Source organism: Delphinapterus leucas, chromosome 3 (genome assembly GCF_059928025.1).
Source record: "Delphinapterus leucas isolate spDelLeu-1000000601 "Yukka" chromosome 3, BTC_Dleu_Yukka2, whole genome shotgun sequence".
Classification (NCBI taxonomy): domain Eukaryota; kingdom Metazoa; phylum Chordata; class Mammalia; order Artiodactyla; family Monodontidae; genus Delphinapterus; species Delphinapterus leucas.
Window position 1 is genome coordinate 90,711,867 of NC_143131.1, and position 16,326 is coordinate 90,728,192.

At 34.4% G+C, this 16,326-nt stretch overlaps 1 protein-coding gene across 2 annotated transcripts in view; it reads right to left on the reverse strand.

Moving 5' to 3' along the window:
• PJA2 (praja ring finger ubiquitin ligase 2) overlaps positions 1-16,326 on the reverse strand; it is a 76,377-nt gene that overhangs the window by 20,951 nt on the left and 39,100 nt on the right. For both annotated transcript variants that reach the window (XM_022591535.3, XM_089909171.1), the window contains 2 exons: positions 13,109-13,294; positions 1,212-1,397 (listed from right to left, as the gene is read on the reverse strand). In XM_022591535.3, the coding sequence (XP_022447243.2) occupies positions 1,212-1,397; positions 13,109-13,294 (372 nt within the window). The remainder of the gene's footprint in view (positions 1-1,211; positions 1,398-13,108; positions 13,295-16,326) is intronic.

The window sequence follows — 16,326 nt, forward strand, 5'->3', positions numbered from 1 at the left end:
AGATGAAGCCACTGATTTTCCACAATGTTTGGGAAGACAGAAAATAGGTTTTGGAGGAGAATATTTAGGATGGAATTACAAATTGTGTGGCTGTGAGGAAACCCCACTTCTACTTCCACAACATGGTCAATAAGGGTCTGCTCTGAACATATAATTTTTTTCTTCCCCTGGGGAGTGAGAAAAGTAAACAGTAAGGAGGAATTCATAGAGATGTTGAGTTTCATGTCTGGAACAATTTGGAGAAGTACAAAGAAGTAACTAAACACTCAGAAAGAGAAATTGAAGACACAAAGCAGGCCTTAAAAACATAAGTTCTAGAAACCTGCAGGGTTACCAGGGGTATGAATGAGTTTTTCTTACCTTTATTTTTCTAAATTTTCTGTAATGGAATTTTAACTGGAAAAACAAGACAAATTCTTAAAAATATATCTGTGCAGAGATGAAAACGAGGGTAGTACCAAGTCATGATTTTTCCAGAAAAAGTAACAAAAAGGGATTAGTTGGAACATTCCCTCTATATCTCAATAACTAGCTGCTTCCAGAGGGTTACTGCACACTTGAAAAATAAGTCTAAGTTTATAAACCAAAACAGTTAAATTCTGATCATTATATCATGAGCCATAACAATTCTATAATCCATTTAATTTATATGTTACTTTTATTTGAAACTCACTGTTCTTTGTCAGCATAAAGTAAATTTAATACATTCAACATTTCTGAGAAGGTACAATTATATTTTCCATATTTTGCATATGGAGAAGGAAAACTATAGTCTTATGATTCAATCACAGGTTTTGAAATTCTTCAGGTAGTATTCATCATGGACTTTTTATTTTTAAAGGATTATACTAAGTGTTATATTAAGGAGATTGGGATACATGACATGTATTTGTTGTATAAAAAAATTTTTTTTAAAAAGCCAAGTTTAAAAGTCGGAAACCTCAAACCATTAAGTGTATAAATAACTAGGATATAAAGTAAGCTTCCACAGAGCTAACGGTCAAAGAAGGAAGAGGTCATGACTGGAGTAAGAAAGAAGTTCACGTATGAAGTGACACCTGAAATGAGCTTTGAGGAGAGGAAGACTGACAGATGAGAAAATTGAGCTATTTCTTAGCTGATTATCAAAGATTCAGTTTTCATAATTCAGAATCAAAAACAAATTCTACTCAATGATCAATTAAGGATGGTAAACACACTGTGCTACATACCTCCAGTCCACATCCAAGTCTTCACTCACACTGGAGTCATCCTCAAGGTTATTGTTACCATCCAACATGAAAGCTTCTGGCTGTGCAAATTCGTTGGCAGGCTCATTTCCTTCATCACTGCTGCTTTCATTGACTTCATTGTACTGTAACCAAGGAATTTCTCCTTCTTCCAAGGATGTCTGTTCCCTAATACAAACATTTTAATGGAAGAAAAAATATTATTTTTAAAACACATCATAAATTTTTTCTTTAAAGAGTTCTATTTAGTGCAAGTAGATTCTTTATTCTTTGAGTTCTAAATTCTTGGTACTTAGATGATTCTAAAAATCTGTTTTCTTTAAAATGTAAAATTATTTAAAAGGGAAGCAAATTTGTTATAGAGTCATATGTATATAGAAATAGCTCCTAATTACATAATAACCTATTTATTTGATATACATACTATGTTCCTATATTTCCTCTTTTGCAGGAGAAAAATAAGAAAAACTCATCCTAGACAGTCTGAATCTTTAAGCCCTGATCTTGAGTAGTTTCCCTTCACAGTTAAAATAAAACCCAAGTGCTCAGCCCAGCCTACAAATCTCTACGTTATACATGCTTTCCCCTCAGCCCTCTTTTCCAACTCTTCCTATGTTCCTCACCGCTCTTCCCCCATCCCTCATTTACTATACTCCTACTATTCTTTCTTCTCTTGGAGCACATGGAGGTCATTCACCTTGGGGCCATTTCCTCTACCTGAAATGTACTTTCACCAGAGTTTTGCACAGCTTCCTTCCTTGGTTTTCAGAGTAAATGTCACTTCTTTCAGGGAAGCCTGTCTTGACCACTCATTTTAAGTAGATCACCAGTCACTGACTATATGTCATTCTTCTTGTTTTCATTATAGAACTTACTTTTACTTATCATTTTCTTATTTGTTTACTGTTAGTCATTCTCCCACTAGAAAATAAGCTCACAGAAACAGGGACAGAGAAATCAATAAAGAAAATAAGAAAGATGAAAGAAGTATTTCAAAACTATAAGAAAAAGGATCACTCGATAAATGATATTGAGACAACTGGGTATCCACCTGGAGGGAGGGAGTTAAATCTCTATGTCATTATTTAGCCTTAAATAAATTCCATATCTACTTTTAAAAAATCCATGTCCATCCTCAACACCACTAAACAAAAAAAGTACAAGAAGAATCAGGAGAGACAGTTTTACAAAAATCTCAGTGTCATTTTAAACATTATGCAAAACCTTGAAGCCAAAGATAAACAGATTGTTAAATTTCACAACATACACATTAAAGAAAACACTTACAGAAAAGTCAAAACACCAAAAATCTGGACACAAAGACCAAATTGAGAAATATTAATAATTATAATATATAAGAAAAAAAAGGTATTTCAAGGCTGCAACGACCATTTATAAATAAATTATACTGGTAGGATTTTCTTTTTCATTTTATTTAACAAAAAAATACCTTTTACTATAACAAAAGGAGGTTAAATATAGTCTTGGCAAAGTTTAATTTTAGTTTGGGTTTTAAGATGAGAAATAATGTTATACAACAATTTATGTATTTCAACTTGAAGAACAACTCTAATTAGAATTCTATTCATTCTAATGTGCAAATTTAACTTGAGGGATAAAAATATTTATGAAAGAGATGCAGATAATGCCCACATACAAGAATCAACACATTTTAAATACAAAGAAACAGTATCTCTTTGTATAGCTAAACTCATAAATGTTTCTTTAATTTCAGATCCTAAACTACACTTCAGAATAACACATTTATAAGATTTAGTCTCGTAAAATTAGAGAAATTAGCATAACAAAATGTGCTTATTTTGTTAAAATTTTAATGTCTAATACATAAAGATAGTAGATACTTTATTTTCACGCATAATAATTAAGTCCAATGAAAAATTAAGCCTCAAATGGTTTTAAAATACAAAATCAAACTAAAAATTCCTAAGCAGCACATCTCTCTTCACACCTTTATGAGAGTACTTGCCACACTGTACTGTAACTCTTCTGGTGACTCATTTGTCTTCTCCTAGACTGGGAACTTCTCAAGGGCATACAATGTTGTCTCTCATCATTGTAGCCTCACTTCCTGTAACAAGTGCTTGACGCATCATAGGTACTCTCTCTCTCTCTGTGTTGCAAATGTAATAATAAATCCTTGAAAAATAATCTTTTAAAAGTCGAATAATTTAGAGATTAAGCCCAGAATAGTCCTTGGAAATGTCTGTTATTTCTAAATACATTTCTGTTTCCTATTATACAGCCGTCAAAATGACTCTGTGGGCTTCCCTGGTGGCGCAGTGGTTGAGAGTCCGCCTGCCGATGCAGGGGACATGGGTTCGTGCCCCGGTCTGGGAAGATCCCACATGCCGCGGAGCGGCTGGGCCCATGAGCTGGCTGCTGAGCCTGCTCGTCTGGAGCCTGTGCTCCGCAACGGGAGAGGCCACAACAGTGAGAGGCTCGCGTACCGCAAAAAAAAAAAAAAAAAAAAAATGACTGTTACTCTGTACTTCAGATGCATAACATAAAACTCAAATACATTGGTGAAAATGATTCAGTGTAAGAAATAAACATTAATTTATGAGTTTTTTAAATTCAAAGAAGGAAACTAAAATAAGAAATAATTCTGAATCAATAAACAAAAATGTCATTAATACTCTTTTACTATATAAACAATTCTTGGCTACATATTTTGCTTAAACATTTGATTGTCTTTCACGACTCATTATAACACAGTCACAGAAACAGAAAATAAGTGCTGTGTAGTATATGCTTTCAACATGTTACATAAAGTTCATTCACCATTTAACACAAAACTTATCAGGCTAGAAGAGTAGCCATGTGCTGGGCCAGAGTTGGCTTGATACTATAACAAAAGGAATTTTGATCTTAAAAAAAAAAGAGATTCTGAATAATAGGGTCAAAAGTATCTTTCATTTTGTGTAGCTAACAAGAGAAACAAATATCCCCATGGGAATGTAAGTATATAATGTAAGTTTAGATGCTTAAAAAATCTTGAAAACATTTCAGCAATCTCTGTTTTCTTCCTCCCTATATATATACACATATGCCCATACCACACACACACCATAAGTAACACATTCACAAAAATTTAGACCTCCAAGGCCCTTTCTTCATTTTGGTAATTCAAAAATCAACAAAGTGTCATTACAATGTTAACACAGTAATTTATGAGACTTAAAAAGACGTATTATTTAATCATACCTCCAAATGGTCAAGTCTAAAAAAGTAACCCAGTAGATGGAAGATGCAGAAGCCCTACTGCCACTACTACCAACGTCACAAGTATTTCACCTGGGAAGGGAAATTGCCAATCTGTTCTTTCCCTTTGAGCAATTTCAGCACAGTCTGGAGGAAATGAATGCTGCCGCCGTAACAGGAAGCGAAAAATGCCCCATCAGGTATCTGCACAACCTACCTCCAGTGAAAATCCTAGAAGACCACCCACATGATATTCTCTTAATTACAGGCCATACTGTTACTTCAAAGCTTCAGATAAATAGACTGTTGCTCCCTTTATGATTTATGCTTCATGATTAAAGATCTCTATTTTTCAATAACAGAAACTAAATTTAATAACATTACTGGAATAGCAATATTAAAAGTATTAAGATATACCAATAAACTAATACTATTGGGTATCTTAAAGAAATTTTCATTAAAAAGTTTTAAAATATGCTATTATATAATCATGCATCGTAGAATTTCTTGAGAAGTGAAGAAAATGAAAGGCAGACAAATCAAATTAAATCCCTGAAAACACTAACTACTCTGATTTTACAAATCTGAGTGGCTTCCTTTAGCTAATAAAATCAGCAATTTGAGTATCCATTAAAAACAGCACAGAATATTAAATCTTCAGGTTAATACCAACATTTTAAAGTAATATAGCTATATTATAAGAAATTTATTTTATAAAATTCTGAACAGCATAATAAACATTCCTAGTTAAATGGTATTTAACTAACCGGTTTTCATTTTATAACAAGACACACATACATTTAAGTACTTGCTAAGCTTTGGATATAAGCTCATTTTTAATAATACTAATTGTATAGCAAATGTTTAAGATTTCTAATCCCTATCGTGGAGGTAAAGTACAGAAGAACGTAAATGAAATTTGACTTAAGAGTCAAAAAAGCCTAAAGGGAATTACAGCTTACAAAATCAAGGGTACCCTGTTGCAAATCCTTTGCATGGATTCCATGGCATCCAGTTGCAAAGATGGATTCCCAACACTTAATTTGAAGAATTGTTTCTTTAGTCTAATATATTTAGCATTGATTAATAGAAAAATTTTATTATTAAATTTGTACTAAAAAATGTTGAGTATTTACATTAAAAGTTTGTAAAGTCACCAGAACAGCTGGAAAAGCCTAAAGAAAAATACAAAAGTGTGATGTCTCTAATTTAACTTTAAATTCAAAAACATAAATCTCAAATGGACACTTAATACTGTCCAGCAATTACTAAGTGTCTACCTAGTAAGTCTGTTGCCTGGTTCTCTGAAAGCCCATTTCCCACCTTTTTCTTCTTAAATGTCACCTTCCTATCCTCCCCATCTCTCAACATCTAGTAACAATGAGAATACTGAAGTCACTTGAGACTCATCTTTTCTTCCCAGCAGCAAATCTACAGACTCACCTACACTTGTACCTACCTGTTACCTTTCCACTAGTTACAATAGAGGAGTCTCTGCTCCTATAGACCCTCTCCCTGAGCTCTGGATCCCTTTTCATCTTATCTTCTCAAGAACTTCACTTTATCTTTGCTATAATTATCAGTTAATTACTTTCTTCTTGAACATTCTACAAGCAAACAATCATGCTTTTAGGTTTTTAGGGGTGAGAACAACACTTTTCTAGGCCCAAAATCCACCTGTAATCCCTTCCCTTTAGTAAAGAATTGGGTATCTCCACGTTCTCACCTTCAATTCCCTTTATTTTTTAATTTCTTTTTTTTCAAATGCAAAATATATACAATCTATTTTAGTTATAAAGCACATTATACTGAACATTCATAAACCCACCACTTAAGCCAGGAACTAGAATATTACCACTGACTAGCATATACCTTGTTTTCTACACTTTTCCTATCCCCTTGGCCTGACCACAGAGCAAAGTACTATCTTGTTGATGCTGTTGTCATTCCACTGCATTTTTCTTTTTTTTAATATTTATTTATTTATTCTTTTTTTTTTTTGGCTGCGTTGGGTCTTGGTTGCAGCACACCGGATATTTTGTTGTGGCACATGGGCTCTCTAGTTGTGGTGTGCATGCCCCATGACATGCAGGATCCTAGTTCCCCAACCAGGGATTGAACCGGCGTCCCCTGCATTGCAAGGAGGATTCTTAACCACTGGACCACCAGGGAAGTCCCTCTATTGCCTTTTTTTTTTTTAATTTTTAAAAATATTTATTATTATTATTTTTTAAATTTTTGGCTGCGTTGGGTCTTCGTTGCTGTGCACGCAGGCTTTCTCTAGTTGCAGCGAGCAGGGGCCACTCTTCATTGCGGTGCACGGGCTTCTCATTGTGGTGGCTTCTCTTGTTGCGGAGTAGGGGCTTCAGGCGTGCGGGCCTCAACAGTTGTGGCACGCAGGCTCAGTAGTTGTGGCTCGCTGGCTCTAGAGCGCAGGCTCAGCAGTTGCAGCGCATGGGCCCAGCTGCTCCACGGCTCGTGGGATCCTCTTGGACCAGGGATTGAACCCGTGTCCCCTGCATTGGCAGGCGGATTCTTAACCACTGTGCCACCAGGGAAGCCCCACCTCCATTGCTTTTTGAAAGATGTTTTCACTATTTTTGCATACTTAAACAAGATATTTACTACTGCTTGTTTTTAAGCTTTATGAAATAGGTATCATACACATTTTCCCAGGAATAGTTGTTCTCACTCAACATTCTATCTTTAAGGTTCATCCATGTTTTTGCATGTATCTGTGGCTCATTCATTACCATTGCTATGTAATACTCCATGTACGAATATGCCACTAATTTTTCTCTTATTAATTAATACTTGGGTAATATCCACCTCAACCAGCAGTGTGTAAGAACTGATTTATATCCTCCAAAACACCTGACATTGTCATATTTCTTAATATTTGCTAATCCGATGGGTGGGTAAAAGATGATACCTCCTTGTAATCTTAATGTACACTCCCCTGATTACTAATGATCTAAGTAAGCATCTTTTGATATTTTTATTCACCATTAATATTTCTTCTTCATTGAATTACCTGCTCAATGTTTTGGTGATTTTGCAATCAGACTGTTAGTTCTTCTTACTGATGTCTAGGAGTTCTTTTTTTTTTTTTGCGGTACGCGGGCCTCTCACTGTTGTGGAGCACAGGCTCTGGACGCGCAGGCTCAGAGGCCATGGCTCACGGGCCCAGCTGCTCCACGGCATGTGGGATCTTCCCGGACTGGGGCACGAACCCGCATCCCCTGCATCGGCAGGCGGACTCTCAACCACTGCGCCACCAGGGAAGCCCTAGAAGTTCTTTATACATTCTGCACATTAAGACTTTATACTATAAATATATTTTCCTAGTTTGGTTCTTTCCTTTTCGGTGTCTCTTCCTTTACATCTTCTTTTATTTTTCTGCCTTTTATTATTCTCCCATCCTGCCATGCTAATACTTCCCCCCCAATGGCTACAGAAATGGTGCAACTTGTCTTGCTCCTGATCTTAAGGGGGAATTTTTTTTTAATGCTTCCTTATTGAAATGATTTCTATTTTTTTTTAGACAGTTTTTATGAGGGCAAGGAAATTCTGTTCTGATCTTAGTTTCTGAATTTTTATCATAAGGAGGCACTGAACATTACTAAGTGATTTTTTTTCCCTTGCATCTACAGAATTTATCATATGAATTTTCTCCTGTATTTTGCTAACAATTTGGTGATGACATTTACAGGTATTCAATGTGAAACTACTTGTGCATATCTGGAATAAACTCAGATTGGTAACTGAGTTTTATCTGTTAAAGAAATACACTTACAAATTCAGATTTCCAATAATTCTGTTTAAGATTCTGATGTGTATTTTAATGAACGAAATAGGTTTATAATTTCCTTCACAAACTCTTTTGGTATTAGGGTTATATTGGCCTTATTTGAATGACTTGGAGAAATAGTTCTTTTTCCATTCTCTCGAAGGGTAGTGTGATATGATCCTTGAAAGTTTAGTTTAAGAGAATTCAGCTCTAAAATCCCTGGATCAGTTGTTTTCTCCATGGGAAGATTTTAAACCACTGATTATGTATCTGTAATAGTTATCATATTAGTTAGGTTTCCTATTTCTTCTTGAGTGACTTTTGGTGAATTCTATTTTTCTAGGAATTTGTCAACTTCTTCTAAGTTTTCAAATTTACTGGTATAAAGTTCATAGTACTCTTTTTAAAAAGTCTATACAAACTTTATTGTGTTTGCAGCTGTGTCCACTTTTGTATTTCAGTATTATTTATTTGTGTCATCTTTATTTTCCTGTTCACTATCAAGTAGAATGTCTCTTTTTCTTAATCTTTTCAAAGTATCAACTTCTGATTTCTTTGATTCTATCGTAACTGTTTTCTGATTTATTGAATTTTGTTCTTATCTTCCCTAATTCTAATTCTTACCTCCTTAGTTTCTTTGTTGATTCTAATATTCCTTTTCTGTTTTTTAAGTTAAATGCATAGCTACTCCACTTTCAGCTTTTGTTCTTTTCTAACATAAGCATTTATAAAGATAAATTTCCCTTTAAATATCAATTTCATTGCAATTCCACAGATTTTGATTGGTGGTATTTCCATTATCATTGAGTTGGTGAGCATTTTAAACTTCTAGTATGATTTCTTCTTTGTCCTACTGCTTTTTTTTTTTTGTGGTACGCGGGCCTCTCAATGTTGTGGCCTCTCCCGTTGCAGAGCACAGGCTCCGGACGCGCAGGCTCAGTGGCCATGGCTGCTCCGCGGCATGTGGGATCTTCCCGGACCGGGGCACGAACCGTCCGTGTCCCCTGCATCGGCAGGCGGACTCTCAACCACTGTGCCACCAGGGAAGCCCTGTCCTACTGCTTTTTTAAAAGGATGGATAATTTAAAATGCATGGAGGGTTTTATATAAAGTATATTTATATATTAAGAATTTATATTTGTATTATTTATTTCTAAATTAATTGCACTGTGGTCAGAGAAAATGGTCTCTAGGACATTGATTCTTTGAAATGTGTTAACCTGTACTTCGCAGTCTAGTACATGTTCAGTTTTTGTGTGTTTGTGTATTCCACAGCATGCAGTGTTCATTAAAGCAAGCTTAAGTAAGTTGTTCAAATCTGCAATTAATTTTTTATATCCATGAATTATTAATTGAGAAAGGTATTTAAAAATTTTCTAATATGACAGAAAATCTGTCAATATTCTCTAGTTTGGTTAAATTTTGATGTATATATTTTAAGTCTGTGCATTCAAGTTTAAAACTGCTACATTTTACTAGTAAATTGGACTTACTACATAGTGATCTCCACTCTCCCCATTAATGCTTTTTCTGTCTTTAAGTCTAAATTGCTAATGTTAGTATAATTAGTCCATTTTCTTTTAGTTAGTGTTTCCCTGAAATATCATTTTCTGCCCTTTTACTTTCAATCTTTCTGTATATTAATGCTTTAAGTGTGTCTTTTGTAAACAGCATTTAACTTTAAAAAAATCCAACTGATTTGAAGCTTTTCTTTCACAAGCAGAGAGTAAGCAATTTATATTTATTACAGGACTTTTTCTTACATCCTGCTTTTTCATCTCTATTTTTCTTCCCTTTTTTATGCCTTTTTTCTTCCTTTTTTTTTAACTGTTATTTGGATTGACTTTAAATGTTATTTTTCCATGTCTTAAACTCCTTTTTTCCTCTTCTACTGGTTTCCAATACATATACTCTGTATTTATTCTTGTAGTTGTTACCCTTGAAATTTTACCATACAAATTTAACATGTCAACAGTTAACTTTCAGACCTCTCCCAAACTATACACTTCAACTCTGATCTTCCCCCATCAACTGAAATACTACTGCTGTCCGGCATTTTAGTTCTGTCCCCCCTCACCACTTGACTTCTATTTTTTTTTAATCAAACGACCGGTTTTATTATTGTAGGATATCAATGCAAGTAGCTGATGATTTTCAAATGTGTTTCTGTTTATACATATACCTGTACATCTACCTACAATTCAGGATACTTTCCTTAAACTTGTAGGTTAAATATCCAAGTGCCTCCTGCCATCTACAATGCATGTCTCACTGGCACTTAAAATTTCAAAAAGGAGTTCCTACTTCCCAGTCTTCTCCTCAGGCTTCCTCATCTCAGTCAACAACATTAACATCTACCCAATGTTCCAACCAAAAAACCTAGGCATAACTGACTGATTTCTCCCTCATCTCACACCCAATCCTTCCTAATACTTATAACTCAAAAATATTCTGAAACCTCTTCACCTTTTTAAATTCTCACTACCATCCCCTCACAGCCTAATCCACTCTCATCCTCTTTTTTACTTTAGTCCCTTTCCAATTCTATCTCCACAAAGCTGTTAGAGTGATCCTTTAAAAATGTGTGTCAAATCAGTTAATTCCTCACTTAAAATCTCACTGCTCTCTGAATAAATTCCAGATGCTACATGTCCTGCATAGTCTGGTTCCTGCCAACTTCATCTCATATTATTATTCTTTCCACTCATCTGCTTCAGCCCCACTACCGTCTTACATGCCAAGCCCTTTCCTTTTCAGTACCTCTGCTCTCATCTTTCTTTTTGCCTAGAAAGCTCTCCTTCAACTAACTGCTAATTCTCATCTTTTAGAGCTCAGCTCAAAAGTCAATTCCTAAGAGAAGTCCTCCCTGATCACTCTAATTAATGTAAGCCCCTGTCAGTTACTTTATCACATTAGTGTTTTATTCCCTTCACAGTAATTATCAGTTTGTAATTTATCATATTTGTATCTTGTTTATTACCTGCCTCTCCCACCATAATGTAAACTTCATGGGAGAATCTTATTTGTCTTGTTCACTGATATAATCCCAGGATCCAGGACCATGCTTGGCACATACTATATGCTCAATAAATATCTGTTGCATGAATAGTTACTATCACAAATTACATATGAAAAAATTAATAAAACTTAGTAAACTAACTAATAGTGATTAGAGATGATCAAACATAAAGTTAGGAAAAGGAAAAAAATGCCACCTCAACCTACCACTATCAAGACCAATTATGTTCTTACATTTCTTTCTTTACAAATTTTCTAATATGCTTTATTTCCAGAGTTTCTTACAGAAGTAATCTCAAACTGGAAATTTATACTTTTTGAAAAGTAAAAATTGTAATGTCCAAGTTGAAATAGGTTTTTCCTAAGAAAACATATTTACCAAAATAGTTCCCTTGAGAGACTAAATTAGAACCAATTATTATAGAAAAAAAATTTAATTATCAAAGAAACACTCCCTCACAACAAAACACCAAGCCTAGAAGGTTTCACAAGCAAATACTAACAGTCTTTAAAGGAATAAATAGCTATTTAAACACCAAAAGATATACACACACACACACAAATATATATATATTTTTGTGTATATATATGTGTGTGTGTGTGTGTATATATATATATATATATATATACACACACAAATATATAAATAAATAAATAAATATAATTGCTCATGATCATTAGGCCAAAAGTAAAAAATCATTATATCATTTCCATTGGTGCTAACAAGACTTTAATAAAATTCAACGAACATTCTTGCCAGAAACCTATAAAATACAAACAGGGTCAAATTTCCTTCGTGTGATTGGGATTGACATATATACACTAATATGTATAAAACAGATAACTAATGAGAACCTGCTGTATAGCATAGGGAACTCTACTCAATGCTCTGTGGTGACCTAAATGGGAAGAAAATCCAGAAAAAGAGGGGATATATGTGTACATATAGCTGATTCACTTTGCTGTACAGCAGAAACTAACACAACATTGTAAAGCAACGATACCCCAATTTAAAAAAAAATTTTTTTTTAATTTCCTTAGTGTGATTTAAGACAAAAAAATTGTGTATGTGTGTGTGTACATGTATGAAATCAACCTAAAACCCCAAATCATTCTTACTAGGGAAATACTAGTGGAGCAAGGGCTGGTAAACTATGGCCCACAGGTTATTTCCAGCTTGCCAATTTTATAAATACAATTTTGTTGGAAGACAGTTACACCCATTCATTTACATATTGTCTATGGCTACTTTTACCCTATAACAGTAGAACTGAGGAGCTCCAACAGAGACTGACACACAAAGCTGGAAATATTTACTATTTGGCCCTTTGTAATATAAATTTGACAAGCCCTGCACTAGAGCATTCCCATTAAAGTTAGGAAAAGACAAAGATATATATCATCAACCACTAATTTCTGGAGATATCCAATGCAATTAGAGAGAAATATTAAAACTTCAACTTTTCCTACTGCCTGCATTTCCATGAAAAAATCACTGATTTCCCTCTGAGGGCTTCCCTTCTCTCTTGCTATTATCTTCACTGAATAGCAATGGCAGCTCTGATTCACTCATACCTGACTTACCAAAATGATCTTTTAAATGTCCAACGTTTCTTCAATAAAGCAAAATGGAAACACATACTGTATCTAAGACAAGACACTGTAATTACCAGTATTTTCAATTTAATTGTTCTTTGGAAAACACCGAAGGCATAACAAAATTCAGCAGGATCTACTGATCCTACATAGGGCTTGTAAATGCAATTAATAGCATATCCAACATCTGAATGTGATGTATAACACTCTTGTGCAGCATGCATAAAAATAACAAATCTTACTGTTAACATACCCTTCCTGAAGAGACAATTCTTGGTTTTCCTCTTCGGGACCACTGCTATCACTTTGTAGTTCAGGTTCATTCTCATCTTTTCCTGGCAGAGTCTCCCAGCTTTCATCACTTGAGGACTGATCTTTTTCCGTACCAGAAAATCGATGAGGCAAAGAGGCAGACCATTCTCCATCACTGCATTCTGAACTGCAAATTTAGAACAGAAATATACTGTCATTACAAGTGCATTTATCATTTGGAGTGTTAACCAGGCATCATGGTAGAGAGTGGAGTACTGATGCTCTACATGTTTCATCAGGTGCCAATTAAATTTTAACATATTTTAAAAATAAATACAGGGCTTCCCTGGTGGCGCAGTGGTTGAGAGTCCGCCTGCCGATGCAGGGGACACGGGTTCGTGCCCCGGTCCGGGAGGATCCCACATGCTGCAGAGCGGCTGGGCCCATGAGCCATGGCCGCTGAGCCTGCGCGTCCAGAGCCTGTGCTCCGCAACGGGAGAGGCCACAACAGTGAGAGGCCCGCATACCGCAAAAAAAAAAATAAAAAAAAATTAAAAAATAAATAAATACAGAGATAAATATTCACAGAATATAACTTTTTCAAATGAACATAGCATATGGCAAGTTATGAAGTTATCAATTTATTATTTTCTTCATTAAAGTAACTAATTCCATGGTGCTTAGACACAGGTTCTTTATATTTTAGACATACTTCTACACAAAATTTTCAGTAATTTATTTGATAATGCCAGATTAAATGCTATCTGGAATAAATAATAGAGTTATTACTCACCTGACTTAAAACAACTTTCTAATTACATACTGACAACTGATATTACATCCTCTATGAATATATTTTCACTATTACCATGTTTTAAAAGCTTACTTTTTTCTTCGTTTTACAAAAAACTTTACAATGGAGAGAGATTCAATTCATAAAAAGCAGCACTGACAAATCTTTACTGAAGTCCTTTGGTAAGACTGTGAACACAAAATAAATTTCAACTCAAGAGAATATTTCGATAAGGAATGAAAAAGTGTGATAAAAGGTTTAATAAAAAAATCTCCGAAGAATTACTTTTAGATAGTATACGTATTTAACTTTGGTTAATTTGGTTACATTCAACAACTCGCAAAGCATCAGACATCTTATACTACCAGAAGCTAAAATATTACTTAACAGTGTTGAAAATAAATCTTAAATGCTTTTTCTAACCATATCAACCATTCTGGTCAAGAATTCTCTTAAAGATATTACCCTTTGTGCACTGACTTTTAAGAAACCCCAAAATAACAAAATTTAATTTACTTTTTTGAAAGGAAGTGATAATTGGTATTGTCTCCTTCTACAGGCAGATAAACCCAAGATGCAATTAACGAAGAGCAGCATTAATCTGAGCTCTGAGAAGTTAGCAGAAGTAAAAAAAAATAAAATCAACTTCCAATTTTCAGGGCCCAAACATCCTGGAGAAGAGATAGAACAGAGCCCTGGCATAGCAAATAAAAGGTGTTTCTTCACTGGGTATGAGCCAAAACTGCTTATATTCTGTAAAATTTTCTGTGACCCAAAGAATAATCTAAGATCAAGTAAATCATTTCCAGACTTGTATCAGTGTCAAAATCTAACACAGAGAATAGTTTTAAAGGAGCTTACTGAGCTAACTTCCCTTGACTATGAAGCTTCTCAAATTCACAGCTAAATTACCAACTCCAGTTTTGAAATGTTTTTAAGAAGTAGGGTTGGATTTCTAGATTAATTTCTGGCAATTTTTAACATCTACTTAAAAGTGAATTTCATTTTTTAAACATTTCTCTCAGAGATTGATCCTGTCCAGAAAGATAACATATGAAACTTCTGAACTTTTCTGAATTAATGAAATAACTGATGGAATATCTCCAAATTTCAATAGAAAAAGAATGTCTATGATAAACAGTCAACATATTTAAGAAGCTTATGTCAAGGACTGGCAAACTATAGCCTTTTAGCCAAATCTGGCCCTGCTGCCTGTTTTGTTTGTTTGTTTTATGGTATGTGAGCTAAAAATGTTTTTTTTTACCTATTTATATTGGATTTTGCCTCTTAGTTTAAAAAACCTAAAATATTTACTATCTGGCCCCTTAAGAGAGTTTGCAGACCCCTGGCCTACATCATTATTACTCATTACACATAACACTCACCTCAAAGTAGATAACTTTTAAATATATATCCCCAGCCCTGATCACCATACTAAGCTTTTATAACCACTAACTGCCCACCAAACATTTTTAGATTTTCAGCCTCCTTTTAAAAATTATATTTTTATAACAAAATTCATCTGCCGTAAGTCCCTTTCTTGATTTTCTATCTAATGGTATTATCCTGCCCTTAAGCTGGAAACCACATATCTTTGACTCTTCACAAACTCCCCACTTTTAAGTCCTTTTTTACTTTCCATTCTTTCTGTTCAATGGCTCTTATGTCCTAGCTCCTTTTTCTCCATTTCCCCTAACAAACCTTGGTTCAAGTGCTTTTCTCCAAACCTAGATTGAGACAATCAATTGTTAACTGGTGTCCCTAAACTTAATCCCAAATCCCTCAACTCACTTAAAGAACGCATTCTGAATATCCCTATCACTTCCATTTATATCAAACAGTACATTTATAACATTACTCCAAAAATTTTCAACAGTTCCTCTCTACTAAAGCTGCATTTCATAAACTTAAGCCATTTGCCTACAGTCCTCACAATTTTTGCTACAGTTGTACATTAACACTGTGTCTTAAGGTACAGCAGTTGAGAACACAGGTTCTGGAGTCAGCTGGCCTGGATTTGAATGCACCAGTTATTAGCTGTGAAAAAGTTACTTAACCTCTCTGTACCTTTATTGCCTCACCTATCAGGTAAATATAATAGCATCCACTATCTCATTGAGTTCATTTGAGGAATAAATGAGTTAATATATAGGAAACATTCTAACAGTGCTTAGTAAATAATATCATCAGCAACTATTATCAAATCTTTTTTTTAAACAACAGTTTTTTTTCACTCAAATACATTTTAGTCATCTCTTAAGCAATATCCATAAAGTTCCAAATTTGATGTGCTAGCTATATTTTTTTTGATTCACACTAATATAAATACATAATGATAAAAATTAAAAACACTTGTCTGTGTGCCACTTAATATATTTTACCCTCTTTAAAAAATACTGGCCTACAGAAAAAAAGAAGTTTGAACT